Source organism: Ixodes scapularis, unplaced genomic scaffold, assembly GCF_016920785.2.
Source record: "Ixodes scapularis isolate PalLabHiFi unplaced genomic scaffold, ASM1692078v2 PGA_scaffold2__306_contigs__length_199485367, whole genome shotgun sequence".
In the NCBI taxonomy this organism is placed as follows: Eukaryota; Metazoa; Arthropoda; class Arachnida; order Ixodida; family Ixodidae; genus Ixodes; species Ixodes scapularis.
The window spans coordinates 130,502,957-130,529,676 of record NW_024609857.1 but is presented as its reverse complement, the minus strand read 5'-3'; the positions used below and the strand labels follow the sequence as shown (position 1 = coordinate 130,529,676).

Genomic DNA, 26,720 nt, shown 5'->3' with positions numbered 1-26,720 from the left:
ATTCACCTTTATGCACATATTTTGTAAAGCTGGAAGAGACAAAAGATCTTGTTAAGAATTAGGAATCCTTCTGATGTGCAAGCTTTACTGTTCAAGGCTGCAAGGAGCAGTTTATCACACTAGCAGTCAATCAAAACAATGAGAGAAAAGCTGTTTCTTTAACGTAAAAACAATATTTAAAATTGGCAGTGAATTTTGCCTTCAAAGATCTATAATGCATGATATGCAGTATTCAACAAGAGGTCATTTGTTATTTTGCTCATTTTATTTTCAACTGAATGTGTGTATAGGACACACGACGTCAGATCATGGGCCATCACTTTTCTTGCCAAATTTAGCGGGGAAGCTGAATTCGTGCATAAGTCGCGTGACATCAATATGCCTCGTCGCGCGACTGACTGAGCGATAGCGAAAAGGGTCGCCATCGCTTGTCTCGTCGCTCGCTAAATTGCTGCATGCGGTTTATACTTTATGGTTGTCGGCACTTGCGAAAATGTGAAGCGTGAATTTTATTGAGTGCTTTCTCCTTGCTGACTCTCAGACTGCTGGGAACGCTTTAGGTTCTAGTGAAATACGACCACGTGATTTCTCACTTTGCTTGTAAACTGAGGAGAAACGTTGTGAAAGATGTAGTTGGAAAACCAATTCATGGTCTCTTCAAGATAGTTGTTTGAAACGCATTTTTTTGTCACTACTCAATGCGCGTTTTTTTTTTCCAACCTTCACAATAGTACTGCCAAATGGTTTGTAAATAAGCGCAACATATACAGCATTTTGTATAAAAAGTACGTGCCCCAGTAAAAAAAAAGATATCTTTGTAGTCTTCACAAGCAACATCATCAATACAGACCCTACTTCTAAAGGCGCACGTCACACATTATTTCGGGGAGTTTCGAGGACGAAAATCGAACTTGAATCCGACCTACCACACTGGAAGCAAGCGGGTTTAAATACGAGAGCCAGGACGCTAACCGGTACTTCTAGCGGTCATGGATTCCGCAAAACAAACCGCCTATACCTAGATGGTTCTAAGCCGCCACCCGATTTGTAGAATTCAAGCCTTATCCGCCGGTCTACGTGGTAATGCTCCCTGATACATTCAATAAATTTCTCGCTCGGGCCTCGGCCCCTTCCCCCCCCCCCCCCCCCCCCCCCTTCCTTTGGTGGTACGTTTGCCTCTGGGTGCGTTCCCGCAATCTGACTGCCATCCAATGCGCAAAGCACGTGTGCGACAAGGAGCCGCACACATAAGTACGCGTCATGAACGCTCCCAAAAAGAAAGGACTGAAAATAATTAAGGACGTTTAGAACACCGTGTAATGCCGAATTAGAGCGCAGCTCTTGAGGAGCAGGAGGGAAGGATATGGAGGGGAGGGTACGCCCCTCCTTCTCCTTCGTGCCCTTCCCCTCCTCTCCTCCTCCTCTCTCCTCATCCACCTTTTTCCCTCCTCCTCCTTTCCTCCTCTCCTCCTCCCATTAAATTTCCCCGCTAAATTTTCCTCTAAATTTAGCGAAAGTTTCCTAGCTAAATTTAGTGGGGAAATTTAATTTGTTCATGAGTGACTTGACACGAACTCATGTGACGTCATTTTCCCCGCTAAATATAGCGGGAAAACTGAATTGGTGTTGAGGTCACGTGGTGTATATTTTCCAGTTGCATTGGGAGCTACTGCTCAAGTGCGGAGAGCCAGACGAGCGCGCGAGTAGCATTCAGGCCGGGCTAGCCTGGCGCGAAATATAGCAAGACCTATTTCGCGACGACGCCGTCGAAACGCGCCGATCGTCGCCGGTTCAGGAATGAAAAAATTTCCAGAAATTTTGAAGGCCGGAAAAAATCTCCGAAAAAAAAAAACAAGTTGTTTATCGGAAGTTTTGGAAACAATGGAAAACTTGTCTGAGCAGGATTAATCCAGCGACAATCTAAAAGATAGCGACAAAAGTCAATAACGGCAAGATATAGCATAAAAACCGCAGTGACCCTGTTTCAGTGTTTAAAGTTCAGTCTATCACCCCTAAAGAATTCCGTAGTTTTCGAGAAGAAATTGAAAAGATATCTTGGCAACATTATTTTTTTAACAAAATCAGCCAATTTTTCATATAATTTATTCCTCGATACATTTAGCGCAATTTATAGTAGACATTTTTCTTTTGTCAACCTCAAAGCATCTAACATATCACGTAGGCCTTGGATTACGCCAAAGCTACTCTCAATATTACGGGTTAAGAATAATTTATATCAAATTTTTTTAGGAACAAAAGAAATTAGCAGGCTTGAAACCTTTACAAAATACCGCAACAGACTCAGAAGTCTACTAAGACATCCTAAGCGGGACTACTAGAATAACCTTTTCGATCCGTTAGAAACTAAGAAGCCTGACGTTATGTGGAAGAGGATACGATCAGTACTGAATCATAAGCCATTTCAAAACGTGCCCCATGAAATAAGCATAAAGATCGTTAAAGTAACCGAGGTGAACATGGCAAATGCGTTCAATAATTTCTTTGTAAATGTTGGTACTTCTGGTGTGTTATCGACCTGCCTAGACAAAGCTCTAGAGTTCATGCCAGTATCGTTAACGAAATCAATGTTCTTATTCCCCACGGATGAGTTCGAAGTCTACTCGACCATCATACATCTTAAAAATAGCAAAAGCATCGACGCTGATTGCACGCAGGTAAAACCTATAAAATACGTCATTGATATTATTGCACCATATTTAACACACATATATATATATATATATATATATATATATATATATATATATGTTATATATGGTGCAATTATATATATATACATATATGTTAAATATGGTGCAATAATATCAATGACGTATTTTATAGGTTTTACCTGCATGCAATCAGCGTATATATATATATATATATATATATATTTATTATATATAAAACATTTATATTTATTTCATATTTATAATATTTATTTATATATAAAACAGCATGTTTCTAAGGCGAGGTTATATATATATATATATATATATATATATATATATATATTGTTAGGAAGATAAAGACGAGGAACGGTTGGGTACGGGGGAACGTGCGAGCAGCTCGAGAGGCCGCGCTGTGTGTGCTTACGAACGGTTCGCAATATCTGTCGCTCCCTCGCTGCCTCTTAATTTATCCCATTTCCCACCCTTGCAAGTGGTGGAGGTGCGGAGCCATACTCATCTCCTTTATTGAACATCGGCGCCGCTATGATCCTCTGAACCCGCCTCGTTGAGTTGAGGCAGTCATCCGCAGCAGCAGACCAAACACCAGCCCATGGCTCCGGAAAGACGCCTACCCGTTACCTCGAATTGACGACACCTCAGACACGCTTCAGGGCTCATCCTTTTTCTCTTCTATGGACCTACGCAGCGGCTACTGGCAAATACCTCTCTCCGATGACGCCAAACCAAAAACAGCATTTATCACTCCTGATGGCCTTTACCAATTCAACGTAATGCCGTTTGGACTATGCAATGCCCCCGCGACATTTGAACGAATGATGGACAATTTGCTTAGGGGCTTTACGTGGAACATTTGTTTATGCTATCTGGACGACGTTGTTGTCTCTTCAGCGACGTTTGACGAGCATATACGCCGACTGCGCCAAGTTCTCGATTGTTTCCGTGCAGCTAAACTACAGCTAAACTCCAAAAAGTGCAGGTTCGGAGCGCGGCAAATCAAAGTACTTGGCCACCTGGTCAGTGTCGACGGAATTCGCCCTGACCCCGACAAGATTCAAGCCGTCTCCGAATTTCCTGTGCCTAAGAACTTGAAAGACGTTCGCGGTTTTCTTGGCCTCTGCACCTATTTTCGAAAATTTATACCGGCGTTTTCCAACCTTGCCGAACCGCTGAATGAGCTACTTCGAATGGGCCGAGCCTTCCACTGGGATCAACCCCGAGAACACGCCTTCAACTCTCTTAAGCGGGCCCTCATCTCTGACCCGATTCTTGGACATTTCTTAGAAGGCGCCGACACAGAATTACGCACCGACGCGAGCGGTCACGGATTAGGTGCTGTCCTGGCGCAAAACGTTGGTAACACAAAGCGAGTGGTTGCATACGCAAGCCGAACTCTTACAAAATGCGAACGTAACTATGCAATCACCGAACGTGAGTGCTTGGCTGTCGTATGGGCCATTACCAAATTTCGTCCATATCTTTACGGAACCCACTTTCGAGTCGTCACAGATCACCACGCCCTTTGCTGGCTTACGAATCTTAAGGACCCATCTGGACGCCTTGCACGTTGGTCCCTCAAGATTCAGGACTACGACTTCAGCATCGTCCACAAGTCTGGAAAGCTACACCTCGATGCTGACGGCTTGTCTCGGTGTCCACTGCCTAGTGAGCCTTCTGGACAGGAACCCCAGGGCTCCCCTTTGCTCTCTGCAGCTTTGGACACAATTGATGTAGCCGACGCTCAACTATCGGACCAACACTTAAAACCTATCATACATTACCTATTGGGAACCGCCACACGTTCCACGCGCTAACTGCAACGACAGGCTACCCTTTTCACGCTTCACGAGGGTGTTCTTTATAGAAAAAACTACGAACCACATGGGCGTCCGTGGCTGCTTGTTGTACCCCGAATACTCCAAAGAGATATCATACAAGCGCATCATGACGACCCGACTGCTGGTCACCTTGGATTTAGCAAGACATACTTCCGCATCCGTGCTCGCTATTTTTGGAACGGCATGTACCGCACCATTAACAGATACATACGAACATGTCGCCTTTGCCAAACGAAGAAAAGCCGTACGACCAGGACACCCGGTCCTCTTCAATCTATTACTCCACCGGACACTCGCTTTAAAAAAATTGGTATCGATTTTTTGGGTCCTTTTCCGCTTTCTGCCAACAACAACCGATGGGTTATTGTGGCCGTCGACTACCTGACGCGGTACGCTGAGACGACATCTGTACCAAAGGCCACTGCCCAAGAAGTAGCGGATTTCTTTCTCCATAAGATCCTACTGCGTCATGGAGCACCACAAGTCATCATCAGCGATCGAGGCACTCCGTTCATCGCTCAGCTTCTTGAGGAGATTTTACGCCTCTTCAACACAGTTCACAAGTGGACGAGCGCGTACCACCCACAGACTAACGGACTGACCGAACGCCTTAACAAGACATTATCACAAATGATATCTATGTATGTCGACGACCATCATACCAATTGGGACACCGTCATCCCTTATGTGACTTACGCATACGACACAGCACACCAGGCCACCACGGGCTTCTCCCCTTACTACCTTTTATACGCCCGCGAACCTCTCACAACTCTTGACACAGTTTTGCCCTTTATCAACCACCCCCCAGTCAGTGGCTTTGCCGCCGACATCGTCTGCCGAGCCCAAGATGCTCGCCACCTTGCCCGCCTCCACACCTTCAAGTCGCAGCAGCAACAGCAGCTTCGCCACGCCGAGAGTCACTCTTCCGTCACTTACGAGATTGGGGACATAGTTCTCCTAGCCACACCGCTGCGTCAACCGCGGACTATCTCAAAAACTTCTCTCTAAGTACATTGGACCCTATCGTGTTGTTCGTCGCCTTTCCCCCACGAATTATGAAGTGTCACCGCTGTCGCCTCCACAGGATCATCGCTCGAAGACCACAGACATTGTTCACGTTGCCAGGATGAAGCCATTCTGCATTCCGGACAACCCCCATTGATCTGACCCATGTCAGCTCTTACCCGACCGGCGGGAAGTGTTAGGAAGATAAAGACGAGGAACGGTTGGGTACGGGGGAACGTGCGAGCAGCTCGAGAGGCCGCGCTGTGTGTGCTTACGAACGGTTCGCAATATCTGTCGCTCCCTCGCTGCCTCTTAATTTATCCCATTTCCCACCCTTGCAAAATATATATATATATATATATATATATATATATATATATATATATATATATATATATATATATATATATATATATATATATATATATATAACCTCGCATTAGAAACAGGCTGTTTTCCCCCAAGAATGAAGGTATCAAAAATTTGTGTTCTACATAAAGGTGGTGATAGGCTTGACATAAATAACTATAGGCCCCTCTCAATCCTTCCTGTCTTTCCTGAATCACTTGAGAAACTAATACACCATAGACTCATAACATATATTGATAAGCATGCTATAATTTCCGATGCGCCATTCGGTTTTCGTAAACATCGATCTACCGAATTGGCTTTATTAAACCAGAAGGAACAACTTGTGAACGCTTTGACGAAAGAAAAATGACATTAGACGTCTTTCTTGATTACTCAAAAGCCTTTGATTCCATCGATCATAATATTTTACTTGCCAAATTATCTTTTTTTTTTTTAATAAAAGACGTAGCACTCGATCTCATGAAATCATACTTAATAAATAGGAACCAATGCGATTTTCATTCGGATAGGCTTGCTATCAAATCCGGTGTTCCCCAGGGTAGCATTTTAGGCCCATTGTTAATAATATTATACATAAACGACATTGTGCATGTGGCCAAAAGCGGAGATGTAAAGCTGATAATTTACGCTGATGATACAAGTATTTTTTTTCCCATAACAATATGCGTACTTCTATTGCTACAGTGCATGAAGTGCTAAAACAAATCGTCGCCTGGACACTAAACAACAAATTAAAATTAAATTGTAAAAAGACCAAAGCTATTTCGTTTAGGCCCAAAAATAAGAAAATAAATATCCTACCTCGTCTTACAATAAACAATGAAGAAATTGAGTTCGTAGACTGTATTAAAACTCTGGGTGTTGTTTTCTCATGATATGAGCTGGAACGCGCACATAGACTATGTGCAAGCAAAAATATCTAAAAAGGTAGGCCTAATTACAAAATTTAAAAGTTTACTTCCCATTCATATTAAATTAAATATATATAATACGTTAATTTGTTCTCATTTAAATTACTGTAACCTGATATGGGGCACCACAACAAAAAGTAATCTTAATAAGTTACATCTATTACAAAAGAAGGCAGTACGTGCAATTTCAGGAACTCCATTTCTTCATCCCACTAAATCACTATTTAAATACCTAAACGTAAAAAGCGTCGAGCAAACGTTTGCTTACAATCATCTGTCAACGTATCACAGGGGTCTTCAGCACAATAATGTTCAGTTTATTAAACTAGCCAACCTAAAACATCGCATTATCCGACGCAACCTAAGACAAAATGAGCCCTGGATGATTCGTCCAACGCATACAAATCACCTAAATCAGACGCTTCATTTCAGACTGTCCACCATGTTAAGTAGTTTTTTTATAGAAAGGGTCAACATTTAGAATCACTATCACACAGAGAATTAAAAGAGCTTACTTTTCGATGCGATTTTTGAATACTGCTGATGTTATCGTTATGAATAGGATGAATTATTTCATGTACGATTGTATCATATTGCTTTAGTTAGTCGTGTTTTTCTTTCACTGGCCTGTGTATTTTCGTCTATATGTTTGCATCAAATCTAGTATTGTATAAATCAAGCTTTTGCATTGGTTTCTACTCGTCTCTGTACACTGTGTTGTTAAATTGTGTTTGAGACTGTCGCAAACTGACGGGGGCTGGGACCTTTGTCAAGCTGCTCTTCAGCGGCTTTTAGAGCGCAGCTCTTAGGGGCCCGTTTCCGGCTTGAGCGGTGTCGCCGTCGGCGTCAACGTCGCCATCGCCGTCGGCGTAACCGCGCGGTCACGTGACCCCCCTGAGGTCACGTGACCCCCGAGGTCACATGACCACCCTGATGCCACGTGTCCCCCTGAGGTCACGTGACCCCCCTGACGTCACACGACCCCCCCCCTGAGGTCACGTGACCTCAAGGAGTCACCTATCCCTCAGTACGCTTTTATCCTACTCCTGAAGAGCTGCGCTCTAATCCGGCGTTACAGGGAATTGTAAACGGCTTTCATTTTTTTGTCCTATAGTCCTTAATGTCATGTAAAATGTGACAACAAATAAACTTGATTTGATTTGATATATATATATATATATATATATATTTATTTATCATTATGCAAATTTTTGTTTTTGTACGCAAACAATCAGCCACTTCTGGGGATTTTGGGCCACCAATTCAAACCCATTCCAACGCTTGCGGCTGCCAGAACGTAGAGGTAGGCCTTGATTCTTTGAGCGTCACCGTTGCAGGCTAAAATACCACAGAGGTAAAAATGAGGAAGTGGCTCAAGGACCCCCCCCCCGTAGTCTTCGTCTATGGCCGGGAGCGTGATGAAGTGGCGAAAGAGAGGCGTATGACTGGTCAACGGGGTCGTAGTTTCCACCGCAGTTTCAGGTGTTTCTGGCTTTTTTATCTCTTACACTCGGGATGAGAATAAACACGATACTTCTAGATGCACGGATAAGCGTTTCTTCTCGGTCATGCACGCGGCAATAGATTGCGATGCTTCGAATGAACTGCGCTGTGAAATATTACCAATAAACAACACTGGGACTGGAAGACGACACGACATACGCAAGTAAGCGCAAGTCTGTCCGATATATGCGCGTGATTTTGAATTACGCGCCAAAAAATGACCTCTACGCCGCCGCCAAGTAGACGAACCTAGTAGGAAGAAAACAAAGGGAAAATGAAAAATTAGGAAAGGGTATTTACTATTTAAGAACTATAGTTACGTTCACTCGTACTTCAAAACAACTTTATTTCTGTGAAATTTTAATATAAAATAAAACTAGCCGCCCTGCGTCAAGGGGCAACGAGCGGGAGTGATGTTTTGCCTTGAGGATAGCCAACGTTGATGATAGCTTTTCCAGCGGTTCGCGGGACCGAAACATTGATTCGTCTCTTCATCTACTTTATCCGTTGACTTTTCCAAAGACGCTTAATTCTGCCTCAATTTGTTTTCCCCTTACTTGTTGTTTTAAAAGTTGAACCGCTTGGGAGTGTTCTGTGCGTTGTTCTCGACGATCTCGACGATGTAGTGCTGTGGCTGTCGTGCCGTTTTCATCAGTGGTTTCCGGCATGCCTCACAAGTGCTGTGTGCCTGGTTGTAAAGGTAACTATGATACAGGGCCCAAAGTAAAGGTGTTCGGCTTTCCCAAGGATGAAGCGCTTCGGAATGCTTGGATAAGCGCCGTCCCTCGAGAAGACCTCGTTATTACGAAGGGGACGAAGGTAGGAAATTCCCATTTTCGTCTAGGTGGCTTTGTTAGTTTGAGCGGGCTTCAAATTTCCCGCAGAAAAGAAGGAGGGAGTTACGTCTGCCGTTTTCCTTGGTCATTCTCTTGTTTGCATAAACCCCTAAATGTCCTCTTGGTGATCATTTCTCCACGTCCGTGGCAGATGCAAGGTGTAAAATGAAAACAATTTGCAGCAATGAAGAACAGCATGACCAGCTAGATGGCGCAAGCTGTCGCCAGTTACAATGGGTGTAGCCATCCTTAATATTTAGTCATCCACACAAAAGCGTTCATCAGCGCTCGCCGCCAGTAACCTTTGTGTTCATCACCACCTGTGTTCACCTGCACCAGTGCAAAAAAGTGCAGGGCAGTCTACTTCCGGTATGTGTATTTAGAAACGACTTGAAGTACACCACCCTACACATTTCTGCACCGGTGCAGGAGGTGTAAGTAAATTGAACACAGCTACTGTTGTTTCTTGTTGCGGTCGACAGTTGCCCTAAGCGTTACCGTGGCGATGCTATAGACCTTTTCAGTTTAATAGTTGCCTCACCGGCGGATAGAGGGCGCTGACGCACTCGGCGCCATTAGGTTGCTTCAATTTGGTTGGTTTCGGTTTCAACGTGAACTCGGCTATGTAGCTGTTATACGCTGTTTTTGCTTAATTTTGTGATACGATTATTTTCTTTGTAGCGCACAACCAATGAAATTGTGGTATTGAACCACTTTGAGGACTACGAGGTGTATTTTATTTTAGCCTACACTGCGGGCTTTTTGAACAACTCCTTCGGTAAATCGGATTATGGTTGGTTGTGAAAGGCCCAACTGATGTACAGGGAAGATTACCGTTGCCTGCGGCCGTGCCCGATGACACCAGTTTCTAGAAAAACAAACTAATGAAGAGACTAACACGTGAATGTAAAGAAGCATATCGACAGTTTGATTAGCAATGTGCTGAATCGGCCAGAACAGATGAACTCGCAAGTTTACTACTCACTGTTTGGTTTTCGTGGGCACCAAACCTCTAGTGAACTTCGCAGACTAAAAACATATTCTGTAATGACACAGAGAATTGATATAACCAAGTAGTATCGTCTGGGCCTTTTTTTTTTTTAACTCAGTACTCGACTATGTTTTGACAGGCCGAGTAGGAAATTTCTTAATTATCAACCCTTCTAAAGTACTCATAAGCAGCATTTCACGATATGGGCCTTAGGAAATAAATTATTTTTTTATGAACATTTGCTTACTCAAGAATAAGGGCAGCACCCATGTGGAGGAGGATGAAAAGGTCTATAGACCTTTTCATCCTCCTCCACATGGGCACTGCCATCTTGGAATCACGTGACGCAGTAGCCATTAGGTTGCTTCAACTTTCTGCTCCGCTCTCCCCTCAGCGCCTTGGCGGATGCGGTGTACTCATGTTTTTTTTACGCGTTTCACTGCGCTTTCTTGCCTTACTTTGGAAACTTTAGTTTGATACGTCTACTCGACGACTAAGACATCACGAGAGTTCAGAGGCCCTTATGACAACCGAGGATTGTTTACTAGTAGTGGTGGAACATTCTCAGTGAGAAGCGCATATATTTATATCGAGCGTTTTGGGATCGGAAGGCGTCAAGAATAGTCAGCGCAGGGAGGCTATCTGTATTTCCTGAAATTATTGTTCTTTGTATTCATAATATATTGAAAGCAGTTTCTTTTGATTATGTGAGGAAACTCGCGGAGGAGATAGACAATGAATGTTTAACTTGTATTTTATCTGAGGCTAGAAGTACTGGTACGTGAACATCAGGCGATTTGTTTGCTCATAATATCACACCTGGTTTTCAATTTTCTTTTTTTTTTTTTGCGACGTAAACATTTGGTTGGTCGGTTTACTTATGAAGTTTACAAAATTGTATACCATGCTCACTCCCATTTCAAGTCATTTAAGTGAGTTATTGATTATATTTAGTTAACCAGTGCCATCCACTTAATGTATTTTAACACAAAGGTTGGGACTTCCTGCGTAAGAGACTGCAACAGACAACAGTGGCGAATTTTACAATAGCATGCACAAAGAAATAACGCTGTTTCTATTTGCAAATCCAAAACGCAGTTTGGGTTCGGCGCATGCACAATAATGGCACTTTTTTCTCTTTTTTTTTGCGTAGGCTGTTTTAATTTTTGCCAGTACCTGGGATCCGCAATATTTGACGCCGAAAAAAGAAAGAAAAAACGAGAGCTGTCTGCATAACAATCAGTTGAGTCCAGGACTGTCAATGGCGAATAGAGGTTTACTTTTGGTGGCTGGCGACGCCTAAATTTACAAAGCGAATCTGTTCAAACAAGTAAATATTTGTTCACACAGGTTTGTGAAGTGGTGCCTAGCGCTAGAATTCAGCCAAAGTTTCCGAGGTATTTCTCCTCCTGTGCCCTTTAATTTTATTTGGCCAATTTTACGGAAGACGAATGCCAGATTTAGTTTGACGGGCCTGTCACTTATATCATATCTTAAGTAAGCAAATGTTTATATAAAAATAATTTATTTCCTAGGGCAAATATTGCGAATGCTGCTTATGAGCAGAGGTCAGCATTTTAGGTCGCCCTCACTCACCCTCACAGCCACACTCACCTAAGCCCATCACTCACCCTCACCCTTACAGCTACACTCACCTTCAGCCACTCACTCACCCTGATCCTCACAGTCACACTCACCTTCAGCCCTTCACTCACCCTCACTGAACCTCACGCACTCATGGCCCTCACGCCACTCACCGCCCTCACTCACTCATGGCCCTCACGCACTCACCGCCCTCACGCCACTCACCGCCCTCGCGCCCCTCACACACTCACACCCCTCACGCACTCATGGCCCTCACACCACTCACACCCCTCACGCACTCATAACCCTCACACCACTCACTGCCCTCACGCACTCATGGCCCTCACACCCCTCACACACTCACCTCCCTCACGCACTCATACCCCTCACGCCACTCACGCACTCATGGCCCTCATGCCACTGAGGCCCGCGTCAGATAAGGCAATTTCGCCCAGAAACGTGACGTCGCAACACCAGCAACACGGGCCGCCCACGTTCACACGCAGCAACCAATTGCTGCAATTTGCCATCATCATCATGAAATTTTATTTTCTTGCACTATTTAGACACACAATTACACGCTATAAACATGTTTTTATGCATTTAAATCTCGTTGAGAGTACTAATGCATCTTTCTGAAACAGTTTATTTCCAAAAACGATCAATTTCAAACCAGAACCAGGTCTTTTGTTGTCATCATCACCGGCACGAGGTATCACATGAAAATATTGTGCCGCTGATTGGTTCCTGCCGCTTCAAACGTCTTCAAATTGCTCCGAGTTGCTCACTTGTTTCGAGCCATACTCGATCTCAGCAATGGATTGCTTCCAAAACCGACGCGCCCCATCGCGGCGAAATACCACGCAGTGCACTCTGGGAACTAGTTGGCTACTCAGTTTCGGTTTCGATTGAGCAGCTTCATCTCATGCTATCACGCCGCGACCGAACGGCCTGCTTGCGTTTTCGGTTATTTGACTTTTCACGAACGTACAATACACTCATTCTCGAGCGATACAAAACGAAGACCGGGGCACTTTTCTTGGTTCCCGAAACACCGGATATTATGAGTGCGTATGCAAACGTAGTAAGGCGTGGTTTAGTCACCTCACCCCACGAGTACATCTTTGAGTTCAATTTCAATAATCCCGTCTAGTACCAGTGAACTAGAACTGAAATTTGTTCATCTGGAGAGCCTTTCACCTATTTTGTTTGCCAAACATCCACTTCTTGTTACTTCATTGGGCGAAAAGCAAGCCGCATCCTCACAGGAGTCTCAAAGTTGAGCTCAGCGTTGACGCATCTGAACTTTTAAGAAAACGCAATAAATTCGACCTTACTACTGCACAAAAGTTACTATGATGTCTTCCTCGTGTCATCATATATCTTCGACTCAAATTTTATGCTGGTAGAAGAATAAGTTTTCGCAAACGCTGAGGTCGGCTAGCTACGACGGAGGCCCTAACAAGCGTCCCCTACTCCCGAGTCCTCGGTAAGCCTTTTTGGACTAGCTCTTACTGACGCCCAAGATCTGTGCCTGAGCGGTGTGTCTGAAATTATCTCGGCATACTCGGGCAGGAAGAAAGCAAACACATAACAAATATTTTGGCCATTAGCAACCGTCAAACGCGCTTTGAATAATTTCATTCGTTTGGCGCACCGCACAGGGGTTCATGCCCGTCCAGCGCACTCCCGGCGAGCGGTGCGATACTCTTCACAGAAGTGCTCGACTTTTGCTTTCTTAATACGGTTTGTATGTGCGAATGTGCCTATATGATTGGCAGGATAACTTTATGCGCATACGCGATGTTGAACATTAGTGGAATGCAAGCGGGTGGTGACCTCACTCCTGGCAGTGCTGCGGGTCAGTACAGATAAGTTATAAAAAGTGTGTTAAAATTGGGCTTTTAAATGGCGCCTCCGAGTTTTTCCTTGCATACTCAGGCGTATTAAGAAAACAGTAATTGCGAAAACTGATATTTCGTCTATGGACGCACAAAACAAACTTTTTGATCAACAACACTAATGTAAAGGCATAAACTCGATGTACGCATACTTATTGGTTGCTACAGCTTGTTGATTCGTACACAAGCAAGATCCCCGAGCTTCACAGCGTCGAGATTCTCAGCACTGGCTCGTCCACATTCGTCGATTGGAACGCTAACAGAAAGGCTCAAGTACAAAAATACAACAACCATGTGTTACAAGGACGTTTAAACAGACAGGACCCGGCATGACGTCAGCCTGAGTGAAGCCGGAAGAGGCGTTTAATCCCAGACTGCCTTGCGCACCCGTTCCGAGGCTGTGGGGTAGCGCACCGGCGGTTCAACTGCTTTCTAATCTGCTCCGGCGTGTGCTTCACGAGGCTAGCCTTCGATGCGGTCGGCGTCCGCCGTGGGCGTCCACGATGCAAATGCTTTGCAGCGTGAGTGTGTATACTTAGTTCCACATTATGTGCGAGCCAAGTCAGAACTGGAAGCGCGAGCCCGTTGTTCTGTGCGCTCCTGGCTTGCATGCGCGCTCGTGCGATCTGCTGCTGCTGTTTATTAAAAAATGTGTTGCGCACCGTCAAGTCCTCCATGGTGCGTCGTCTAGAGCGTCTCAATTCTAGTCACTTACCTTCTGCTGGGTAACCAGGCGGTTTAAAAGTCTCCCGTTAAGCGCTGTTTCAAATAACAGTGGGTGCCGCCATTACTTTCGGTGCACACAGTCGCATTGCCACGGAAATGTCATAGCAACGCGGTTGTTTGCACCGAAATTAACGGCGGCGCCCACTCACTAGGCTTCCCATTGGTCAAGAAATCCTCGTTGCGGCTCGTGGCCACGCCTACTTCCGTTACACTTCGCTTCATGCATTGGGGATAGGGACGCCACCTCCTGCCCATTATAACCTCCTTGATGTGTTAAGACAAGCTATACGTCTCGGGCTTGTCTAAAGCTTCAAGGTCCGGCCATTTAGGTTAGTTATAGAGACCACAAGTGACGCTTTCGGGCCAGAAAACATGATATAACGGCCGTTAATAGTCCACGCTCTGTGTATAATCTCTTGTCGACGTGTCGCTCGAAACCGAAACCATGCCACCCTCCTCCCTGGCCAACTAGTTCCCAGAGTGCAACGCGCGCCATGTTGCATGCGGGGCTTTATGGAAGTAGTCTATTCGTGTCAATCTAGGGAAAGGTAGGGAACAACCCGCCATCAACACCAAAATTGCCGAGAAAGTTGCTCCGTCTGAAGGGGGCATCACGCACTCACGCCCCTCACGCACTCACGGCCCTCACACCCCTCACGCTCACACACTCACTGCCCTCACACCCCTCATGCACTCATGGCCCTCACACCCCTCACGCACTTACAGCCCTCACGCAACTCACCGCCCTCACGCCCTCATGTCCCTCACCCTCCTCATGCACTCACTGCCCTCACGGCCCTCTCACACTCACGGTCCTCACAGCCCTCACAGCCCTCACTCTCCCTCATACTCATGAACTTTCCTGGTTCAAAAACTCACTCACCCTCACCTCACCTGTGAAGATGAGGGTGAGTGAGGGCCCTCATGAGTGAGGTTTGCCGAGGTATGCTTGTGAGTACTTTAGCAGGATTGATAATCTAAGAAATTTTCTACTCGGCCTGTCAAAACATGCTCGACTACTGAATTAAAAAGAAATCAAGAGGCCGAGACAATATTACTTGTTTATATCAATTCTCTGTGTCATTACACAATATGTTTTTAGTCTGCGAAGTTCACTGAAGGTTGGGTGCCAACGAAAACCAAACAGTGAGTAGTAAACTCGCGAGTTCATCTGTTCTGGACGATTCAGCACATTGCTAATCAAGCTGCCGATATGCTTCTTTACAATCACGTGTGTCGCTCCATTGGTTTGTTTTTCTGGAAACTGGTGTTATCGGGTACGGCCGTAGACGATGGAAATCCTCCCTGTACATCAGTCGGGCATTTTGCAACCAACCATAAGCAGATACATTGAAGGAGTTGGTAAAAGAGCCCGCAATTAGGCTAAAATACACCTTGTAGTCCTCAAAGTGGCTCAATAACACTGTTTCATTGGTTGTGTGCTACAAGGAAAATGATTGTATCACAAAATTAAGCAAAATCATAAAACAACAATGTAACCGCGTTCATCTTGAAACCGAAACCAACCAAATTGAAGCAACCTATTGGCGCCGAGTGCTTCAGCGCCCTCTATCCGCCGGTGAGGCAACTACTAAAATCAAAAGGTCTATTAATTTGAACATGCCGTTGAAGTGCGGCATGCCTGGGTGTTGCGGCAACTACTTGCCAGAAACCAAGGCGCGCTTCTTTAGATTTCCCCATGACCAAGAGTTGCGGCCGGCATGAATCCAGGCTATACATCTTTCCAAAAAACGCTCCTAGGCCGCCGCCATGTTGCTGATGCTGATGCGGCTGGTGCGACTCTCGCGCCCTCTATCAGCTAGAAATTTTCTGCCACTCTCTGGGACTGTGAAGACCCGCTCAGCACGGTTCTCTACCTATGTTCTTGCGGTTTTGCGTTCAACGTTTTCTCGCCCCCCTTGAAAGTTTCCACTTAATTTTTTTTATGCGTGCTGCGTACCCTTTTTGTGTTATCCTCCATTGTGAGAAATAAGGCTGGTAGGTGCCTGCCATTCAAGCTTTTCTGCTCGACATTCACGGGAAACGAAGGAAGTGAAGGACGTCGAACAGCCCTCGACGCGATTTTGCGAACATTGTTCTCCCCCCTCCCAGAGATAATCTGCGTAGAATCCTCAGTCGAAGACTTTGACGAGCTTGTTGGGACAGATGTAACAGTAAGAAAGCACAAAACAAACAGAGGGACGAAAACAGACATGTACAAGCTTTCAGTTTACAACAACATATATTTGACGCCAGCGAAGTCTGCACCAACAACCGTCGGTGGGGAAGGGGGGAACGAGCAAGAGGGAGAAAAGAAGGGGGAGAAGGTTGAGAGGGAAGGAAAGGGGGAGGGAAGGGAAGATAGCGTTTCCGCATACGAAGCGGATTGACGGCCCAAGGCTGAAGGGGGGTCTTGTTGTTCAAGGTTGTGCAATTGGAGTCCAAGAAAACGCTGGCCTCAGAAACACCAGTTCTGGTTTTGTCAACGAGAGGGATGGGGAAGCAATGTTTTTCTTGGTGGTAGTCATCCTATAAGCTTCAATTATCTCCCTCCCATAGCGCTCCCGGTGCCCCCCAACCACTTTGGTCTCGTTGAACAATGGCGTGCATGCGTGGCACTCCTTACCGTGAACTATAATAGGATGCAATGACCCCTCTGGCTGTGACACGCATTCAATGCGCGTCACAGCCGGAGGGGTCATCCCTCTCGTTGACAAAACCAGAACTGGTGTTTCTGAGGCCAGCGTTTTCTCGGACTCCAATTGCACAACCTTGAACAACAAGACCCCCCTTCAGCCTCCCGCCGTCAATCCGCTTCATATGCAGAAACGCTATCTTCCCTTCCCTTCCCCTTTTCTTCCCTCTCAACCTTCTCCCCCTTCTTTTCTCCCTCTTGCTCGTTCCCCCCTTCCCCACCAATGGTTGTTGGTGCAGACTTCGCTGGTGTCAAATATATGTTGTTGTAAACTGAAAGCTTGTACATGTCTGTTTTCGTCCCTCTGTTTGTTTTGTGCTTTCTTACTGTTAAATCCTCAGTCATCTGCAAAAATAGTTGTCCGGGGTGGGGTGAGAAACGGGTCAGTCGCGTTTGTTTCTTTGGCTTGTTGCGGTTGTGAAAAAAAGAAGCTCTCCCCAAAACGTGCCCCAAAACGAAGTCATCTCAGATCCGTCCGATCGTCAAGATGTGACTGTCGTCGACTGTGACTGTGTTATTTGAGATCTTTTTCAAATAAATTATTTTCGGATAATGCTGCATCGTATGATACGTACGAGATATTGTTAGAATGTTAACACTTCCTCAATTGTATGTCCGTGTCCTGTCCATCGGTAAACACGTTATTTGAGAGCGTGAAAAATGCATGCCTTTCGGCCCTCTTCTGTTGCAATTTATTTTTTCAGCAAAGCGCTTTGTCGATTCACATGCGGCAAATCCTGCGGCGCCGTCAAAACTTATCCTAAGAAAAAAACAAATAACTAGAACTATACATTCCAGTCACGTTCATTCTGTCGCGCGCGTACCCAACAAAAATAGTTTGCAGTTTTTTTTTTGCTTTTTTTTTTTTTTTTTTTCTAATGTGGTACAATGTTTTCCTAGTGTCCTCGGGAAAATACATGTACCATGAAACACAAAATATAGCGGGAAAAGACGAGAATTTAGCCGCCAGCAGCGTTTGAAACTGCGCCTACGCAAGCTGCAGCTATTGAAATCACAGTCCACTTGGTTAGGGTTAGGAGGGACGCCGGTGAGAGTCTAGCCTCAAGCTCAGTGACTGGGCTCGAAAGCGGTTTGTTGCCCCTGGGGTCGAGTGTTTTTTGGAAAGGTGTATACCGCAAAAAGATTTTGTCCCTTTAAAGTGCTCCACGGTGATAATATTCCCATTTTTTACGATGGTTGCATGTGTAACAGACTGCGAAACAAGTAGCAATGAAGTCTCTTCTCGAATGGGAATCTTTGCCTCCTGTTTCATCTCGCATACTACAGTGAGCTCTCATCAACTCAAAAACCAATTCCTTTTTTTTTTCTCTCTCTCTCCTTTTAGGTTTGCGAACTTCACTTCACGGAGAGCGACATCCTTCGGGAGAGTACTCATACAGACGCTGCTACTGGGCGCACGCTGACGGTGCCGTTGTCGACAGCCCGCCTCCGCCCGAAGGCAGTTCCATCCAAGTTTTCTGAGGACCTAAACTCCAGGAAAGCTCGTTCAGAGCGAAAGCGTCTAGATGCTGCTGCAAGAGAGAAAGCAGTCGCAGAATCCATTGATAATGTGCTCGAGGCGGTTCGCAGTGAGGTGGAAACCGACAGGAGCTTAAGCGTAACAGACAAGAGGCAACTGCGCCCAAGGCAAAAACATCAGTATGTCGATGCAATGCACGACGAAGACCCCATCGAGACTGCACTCAAGACATCTTGCTGTCGGGAAGAAACAAGCGAAAAGGCCAGTGTAAAAGACCAAGATGCAAGGCAAAGGCACCCCAGGAAAAGCCGTCCAAGGCGAAAACGTCCAAGGCAAGCGAGTTCAGATTCTGATTACATGCAACCAGATATGGACATGTTTAGCAGCGAGGAAGAAGCAGATGGGATGCTCAGTGTGAAAGACCCTAACTTCAGGCAAAAGCGTCCAAGGCATACGAGTCGGGATTCTGATGACATCCAAAGAGCAATTAACGAGTCCCTTGAAGAAGCAGACAAGATCCTCAATCTAAAAGATCTAGCCGACCATGTGAGAAGTAAGCAGTCTTCCACATTCTGGCACGCTGTTGAAGGCAGTGCACGCCTCCTCTTGGTGCACATTGTCGAGGATGAAGCACCATGGATCAAGTACTCTGTTGTCCTGAAAGCGGACCTAACTCTTACCTGCCATGTTGCAAAGACGCCGGTCATAAGACTAGGATCCAGTCTGTGCATTCCAACCACTGTGAAGAGCAAGAGGGCATTGATGGACCTCCTTGAGAGCATAGAGAATTGGGACAGCAGCCTCAGCTCCACATCTGACAGTTTGGATGAAGACATCGGTGAGACTGTTCATCTGCTGCCTGGCAAGTCGACCGCAACACCGACAGAGGACAAGGCCGCTGCCATCCATTTCCTCAGAGAGCAGTTCAATCTGCTATCAACCAAAAAAGAGCGAAGGCGTTACTCAGTTGACTTCATGGTTTTCTCCTGCATCCTCTTCACAATATCGCCTCATGCATACAAGTACATCTGCAGCTCAGGCAACATTAGTCTGCCTCACCCAATGATCATCAGGTCAGTGTGCCTGTCCTCTGGGATGAATCCCCAACCTTTGCCTCAAAGTGCAACATTCCTCAGTTATGCGGCAAAGAGGATCTCTGATCTGGACGATAAGCAACGCCTTGTGACCGTCATGGTAGATGAGGTCCACATTAAACCTTTCCTTGATTACAAAGGAAGCAGCACTACTGATGTAGCGCTTAACTCCCCAGAAGTCGCCAGCAGTGTGCTTGTTTTTACTGTGCAAAGCCTCACATGCCAATTCAAGGAAGTTGTGCACATCATCCCCGTGCAACGGGCCGACACACAGTTTCTGCACAAGTTACTGATTGACTTGATTTGTGGGCTGGAGAAGATTGGGTACAGGGTTGCATGTGTCGTAAGCGATGGCAGCTCCGTCAACAAAGAGGCTATGTCACACTTCACGTCACCGCCAACTGAAGGAATTGTCTATCCACACCCGTGTGACCCTGCAAGACCGCTTTTTTTTGTGATAGATCCTGTTAACATACTCAAGTGCATTCGTAACAGTTGGCTCGACCAAAGCAACGAGCTACTTTGCTTCTACTTTCCCGAGTTCCACGCCGAGCCGACACGTGTGCAGCGTATGCTGTCTGCGTCTTTTGCAGCCATCAGAGATCTGTACAACTTGGAGAACTACCAACTGGTGAGATATGGCTACAGTCTGTCAAGAGAAGTCCTGTACCCGGTGAACACTGAAAGGGAGAATGTGAAGCTGGCTTTGCAGATCTTCAACGACTCGCTGCCCCAGGTCCTTCGTGCCCTCGGAGCGAAGCACAACCTGCGGTTCTTTGAGGAGACCGCCAGTTTCATTGAAATCGTAGTGAAGTGGTGGCGAATCGTGAATGTAAAAGCTCCAGACACGGGAACGGCATTAAGAAACCAGTTCCAAGAACCAGTGTTTTCTTCAGAGGACGATCCCAAGGTGGATTTCCTCTACAATTTCCTGGACTGGCTGGACGAGTGGAAGGGCAAGGACCTTGACAGTGGGATGCTCACCAGCGAGACCCACGCTGCTCTCCAGCACACGACTCATGCATTGGTGGAGGTCGCCAGGTACTGCTTCACCGAGCTCAAGCTGTCTTGCATCCTTCTTGGGAAGATTCAGACCGACAACTTGGAAGAGCGCTTCAGAAACTTCAAATGCCCGGCCGGCCCCCGATATCACAACTCCATAAGGCAGCTTCATGAGGGTGAAGGTGAATTACAGCCACAAGACAGTCTGCCGACGGTCGCTGCGGCCTGCGAAACAGAAAATGAAGGAGATGAGCAATGGGAAGACCTCCACAAGCGAGAACACACGTTCCACCCTAGCAACAGCATTGGGGTGACCGGAGAGGCGCTGTCAAAGTTGGAAGACACCCTCCCGGTTCTTGTCTACGTTGCTGGATATGCAGTCCATGCCACCTTGCAAAGGTTGAACTGCGTAAAGTGCAGACCAGTATTGTCGGTAAACAAGGCGATCACCATTTCTGTTGCACAGCAACACTTCAAACTTGTCAAGGAACTGGGTGGAGGGAGTCTTCTTTTTCCAACGATGTTTGCGATAAACGCTGTTGCTCACAGCTACATTGTCGCTCAGGAACTGTCGAAGCAGGCCGAGTTTCTGAAGATGCCGAACCAGCGCCAGCTTGTCACTGACCTCACGGTGGACCTCCTAACCAATGAGGAGTCTTCGGAGTTCGACGTCTGCGAAGACGGACACACTGCTGAATTTGTGCTGAGGCATGTGTTATGGTGCAGCACAAGCATTTTGCTGAAGAACTTTTTCTGCAAAACGAACAAGAAACCACTGTTGGTGGTGGTAACTGGTGTCGAAGTAAATTAAGAACTTGGATTAAGTACTGTAAGATGCAGAGAGCATCATAGTACCTACTTGTGTAAATATTCATTTCCTTAGTTCCACGAAAGGAGAGTGTACTCCACACTAACTGACATCTCTAAATAAATATTCTTTACTGGTTTTTATACTTCAGAATCTGGACCATAAAAACCTGTTTTTCCAATACAATACAGGTTGTTGCTATGATGGTGCGTCTCCAAGCAATTCCTTCAGTTCTTGTGATGTCACCTGGGGGATCGGTGGCAAGTGGGCTAGCGCACACCAGCTCAAAGCATGTGAAGTGAAAGCTCTCGCTGCAGAACCCAGGGATGCTGGGTTCAATCCCCACTCCTGCCCATTTCGATCTGGATGAGCATAGTACTGGTGTGCGGTCGTGTACAACTACTGCGTGATGCACGTTAAAAACTCCAGGCTAGCAGTTGTACCGCACTGGCTAAATTTCATCTACAGCAAGTGACTAGTCGCAGCTTTGAGATGGCTGACCAACTACATGCTGTCTAAATGTACACAATCATTATTATTGTGATGTCGCCTCTCCCCGCTGGTAGTCATTCCTACTTGCTCTTGCAGACAACAAATTTTGTGATTCAAAATATATGCTGCAACATATATGCGTCATTAGATAGGATTCCACAGTACAGTATAGACCACTTACAACGTAACCGCTTATAGTGCAGGACCGGGTATAACGCGGTATTTTTAAACCACCGGTTCGCCTCCCATAGAACTCCATGTACTTACATACCGCTTAAAATGCAGGCGCGCGAAGGGAAATACCGGTTATAGTGCGGTTTTTGGCACAGCCCGCCGACCGCGCCGACGACCGGAGCAGCGAGCACGCTTCCCTGTGCGACACTAGATAACGGCGCTGACGGCGCGGGGATGTTGCTTGAAGAAGTGGGGAGAAGCGAAGAGAGAGGCACGCACGTGTCGTTCACGTGCGTGCGTCCCTCCGCCCCTCCGCTGCGTGGAAACAAAGAAACAAACAACCGCACCGACAGACCAATCGCAGATCGAGGAGAAGTGTTCGCGCGCGTTGCATGCCGGTCGCGGGCCGGCTGCTTTTATCACTTCTATCCGCAAACATGGCATCGGTTGTGATCGTCGTCGTAGACGGCGTTCATCTCATCGTTCTGTGTAAACGCGCTATCCTTGACTGTGAATTTTCATTGTGTGTCACTATGATAACCCAGCACGTACTAAAAGGGCAGATCCACCTACTCGTGCGGCGATGTCGTGGCGGCGCTCTCAAGACGGCAGAAACGCCCGTGTTGTCGTGTTTGTTTACTTCGACTACAGCGGTGATTTCTAAGCATTTGTGTCCTCGAACATCGCCCGGATTTCTTATTTGGCGCATTTCATGCGTGTGCTCAAGTTCGAGGTATTACTGGCGCGTACCGTATGAAGGATGCGAATTTTCACGCGTTTTCATCTCCGGAGAAAAGTGATTAGGGTTAGCAATCCTGACCGCTCGCAACGTCCGTCCGCAACTCGCGACGCCGTTAAAAGGCTGCGCCAGGCAAAAGCCGCTCATTTCTTTCAAAATGTGTGACACACTTGAGACAGAACTGTACTAGTCTGGTGAAATAAAGACTTTCCTCAAACTAAGCTTTATTTTTCATCGAACATAAAATAAATTCTTTTACAAAGGTAAGTTGTCTCATGGCATGTATTTTGGGCTGAAAAATTTATGTTTAGGTTATAGCGCGGTACCGCTTATAGTGCGGATTCTCGCGACTCCCGCAACATACGTTATATGCGGTCTACACTGTACCAAAAATCCTTCTTGGGCAGCGCACTGCCATTCTAAGACCATCTCGCAGCAAAGTTGTTTTCTTTTGGCCACTCCACTTGCGTGGGCCGAACCAAATTAACGATAGGTTGTTACGTAAGAATTTCTTGTCTACCAATATTTTCCTATGCCTGCAATTGATCACTTCATCCAAGCAGCGATCATTTTTTGTTTATCTCCAACATCAAAACTTGCAGATAAGCCTTTTCTCTTTGGTGTTAAAAATGAGACGTTTACAACTTCCTGTAACGCCGATTTAGAGCACAGCTCCTGAGGAGGAGGAGGAGAGCGTATGCCCCTCATCTGTACCCTCTCCTCTTCCCCTCCTTTTTTCAAACGCGAAACAAGCATCATCACGCGACGTTTCAGCGCGGTGCCGAAATGTCGTGCAACGTTTTGGCACGTGACTTCCATCAAAATGTGACATAACGTTTAGGCATGCGACTTCCACCGAAGCGTCACTCGCAACATTTCAGCGCGGTGCATTATGGGGCGTTTCCCATAATGCACCGCCCGGTTACGCCGACACCGCTCAAGCCGGAAACGGGCGCCTAAGAGCTGCAATCTAAAAAAGAGGCCACATCTCCACGTGGTGAATGATATTGATTGGGGCAAAGCTCTGGTGGTGCTGATGATACTGATTTTATTGTTCATAGGTAGTGCTGATTTTTTTTTATTGCTCATAGGTAGTGCTGAGTTCCGGGTTGTGTTTCGACTTCATTATTGCTGCTTTATGGTCAGTGAAATGCAGAGCCAGTGGTTCTTCTGGCGGATCAGCTTGGATTTGCTAGAAGCCGTGGGAATGCATCTCCACCACTTAAGTCAATGGTCCATGTCAGGAAGAGAATGTGTGGTATGGATCGTGGTTATATACGCAGTTGAGCATTTGACCGCAGCGCCCTCTCGTCTATAAACGTTGAGCCAATGCATGCAATGTCTAACGCGATTATATACGCATTTGACCGCAGCACCCTCTCCTGTATAGACGTTGAGCGGCTACATGCAACGTTGGAGTGTAGCGTAGTGGTTAAGACGTCTGTCTCGTAAGCAAGCGGTCATGAGTTTGAACTCCCGTGCGGGCGCATGTTGTTTTTTTTTAAAGTGAGCCGATCATGGAGGCAGTGCAATCGATGTGAGCACGGACGCCAGACGGATGGACAAGGCTAGACCCTAAAGAGCTTCGCCCCTAAAAAGTATGTATCCCCTCCCCCTTAAAAAAGAGTGACGGGTTTACACTGCCTACACTAGATGGTTCCATAATCCATTCAAGATGCTGAATTTTGGGGGTAGTTGCATTCCTCTAAATCATTTTTGAGATAAGAGGGACTGTGATATATGGCTGGCTATCAGCCTCGGCTCGGACTGCCCGAGCACCGCCATCGTCGTCTTTACTCACACCGTTGCTCCGCACCTTGATACATAACACACGTTTACCCCTGGTTCGCTATGGCTCATAGCGCGACACTGGCTTCTTAACTCTCGTGGATCTTCTCACTTTTGAGCTCGCTTCAACATTATAACTGGTCGATCCAATAAGGGAAGCTTCCCTTTGGCTAGGGCTGGCCAATGGAGCTTGAAGCTCGGGTGTGGAACATTGCGGGGATGCTGGCACCGCAGGTACAGGCGGTGGTACCGGAGGTACAGACGACGCTGTTGGATTTCTCGGGAATGTCGGCGCAGAAGATCCGGGTAATGTAACGTCCATTAATGGCAATTCTGGCAACTGGTTACCAGATGTCCCTTAATTGTTCCGAAGCGGGACAAACTCTCTGTCGCTGGTGGTCACCGTGGCGATGCCAACATGTGCCGTCATCTAGAACGACCTGTGATGATGATGCGCTTGCTGGGTGCACTACGGGCGCAGGGATCCAGTCAGGCCCTGGTCAGAAGTTCTTTGCCCAAACGCTGTCACCCATTTGCAGCAGTGGCTGTCGTCTAGCTCCATGATCACAACGTTGCTTCTGTTTCAGTTGTTTTAGTACGACCTTAGAACGGAAATCAGGATGCAGCAAGTCCATTGCAGTTTTAGGTTTCCGTCCCATTAGGACCTCCGCAGGTCCAGTGATCTCGTGAGGTTGTGCGATACTGCAGAAGGGCTCGTGAAATCTTTGTCTGAAAATCTCCCGAAGAAGCTTTCTTGAGTTTGTTCTTGATTGTTCGAACGGCTCTCTCCGCAGCCCCATTAGATGCCGGGTGATATGGGGGGATCCTCATACCACGAATTCCGTTCTTCAGGAATTTCTGAAATACAGAACTTGTGAAGGCTGGTCCGTTGTCACTCACGATCAGGTCAGGCAATCCGTGCGTGGCAAATATTGATCGAAGACAATTCACCGTTGCCTCCGCCGAAGGTGAGGGAACGACCATCACCTCGAGCCACTTGGAATAAGCATCTACAAGGATTAAGAAATATTGTCCTTGAAATGGTCCCCCAAATCTATATGAAGGCATGACCAAGCTTTTTCGGGAAATGGCCAAGGTGTCGTTGCCACTGGTTGTGGTGCTCGCTGGTGTTCCTGACACACAGAACAGCTGTTGACCTTGACCTTAATGTCTCCGTCAATGCCATACCACCAAACGTGACTTCTTGCCACCGTCTTCATTTTGGTGATTCCTGGGTGTCCCTCATGCAGGAGATCCAGCACACTTCCTGTTAGGATTTTCGGAACTACTACTCTCGTACCCCATAGCACGCAATTGTCTTGCACGCTGAGCTCCTGCGTTTTTCTAGCGTAGGGTTGCCACTCTGGTGTAGCGGGAAAAGTTGAACCGGCCCATAGCACCTCATATTTTCGACAACACCGGATCTCGTCCCGTAGCTGTCGCAATATCTTCTGGGGAGAGAATTTTGTAGTCATGTTCCAACATGAAAACATCTGCGGGCCTTGGCACTGTGAATTTCTTAGTCACCAGTGGTAGGCGACTCAGCGCATCAGCATGACCAAGAGTTTTTCCAGGACGATAGACCAAGGTGTAGCTGTAGCTAGCTAGCTTCAAGGCCCACCTTTGGATTCTTGGTGAACACTGTGGGGGAATGCCTTTGTCAGCGCCTAATAGTCCCAGCAGGGGCTTGTGGTCAGTGACTGCCTCAAAAGGTCGACCCCAGAGACATTGGTGAAATTTTGTTATTCCAAACATGAGTGCAAGAGCCTCTTTGTCCAGGTGGCTGTAGTTCTGTTTTGCTGCCATCAGACGACATGATGCGAACGCAATAGGCTTCTCCTTGCTCATGGAACTGCTGTGCGCCAGTACAGCTCCAATTCCGTAGGGTGAAGCGTCGTAGCTTACCACAAGGTGCTTCGTGGGGTCGTAATGTGCAAGGACACCAGCAGAAGTTACCAGCTCTTTGCTTCGCTTGGACGTGCATTCTTGCTCTCCTGACCACTCCCAGCGTGATCCTTTTCCCAGCAGCCGATGTAACGGCTCCAGGACACTTGACAAATTGGGTAGAAATCTTCTGTAAAAATTAAG

General features: G+C 46.5%; 1 protein-coding gene across 1 annotated transcript; it reads left to right on the top strand.

The window, feature by feature from the left end:
* The first annotated feature begins 8,728 nt into the window (after nt 1-8,728).
* LOC115329107 lies at nt 8,729-21,643 on the top strand. The gene is made up of 2 exons (XM_040218039.2): nt 8,729-9,141; nt 18,401-21,643. Exons 1-2 carry the CDS (start codon nt 8,989-8,991, stop codon nt 21,440-21,442), a joined length of 3,195 nt encoding a protein of 1,064 aa, XP_040073973.1. The 5' UTR covers nt 8,729-8,988; the 3' UTR covers nt 21,443-21,643.
* Nucleotides 21,644-26,720: the final 5,077 nt, after the last annotated feature.

What these genes read in the sequence shown, in the direction of transcription:
- LOC115329107 (XM_040218039.2), top strand. Translation starts at nt 8,989, where the DNA reads ATGCCTCACAAGTGCTGTGTGCCTGGTTGTAAAGGTAACTATGATACA. An exon ending in TTATTACGAAGGGGACGAAG is followed by an intron (nt 9,142 to 18,400) that starts GTAGGAAATTCC and finishes CTCTCCTTTTAG; the next exon opens with GTTTGCGAACTTCACTTCAC.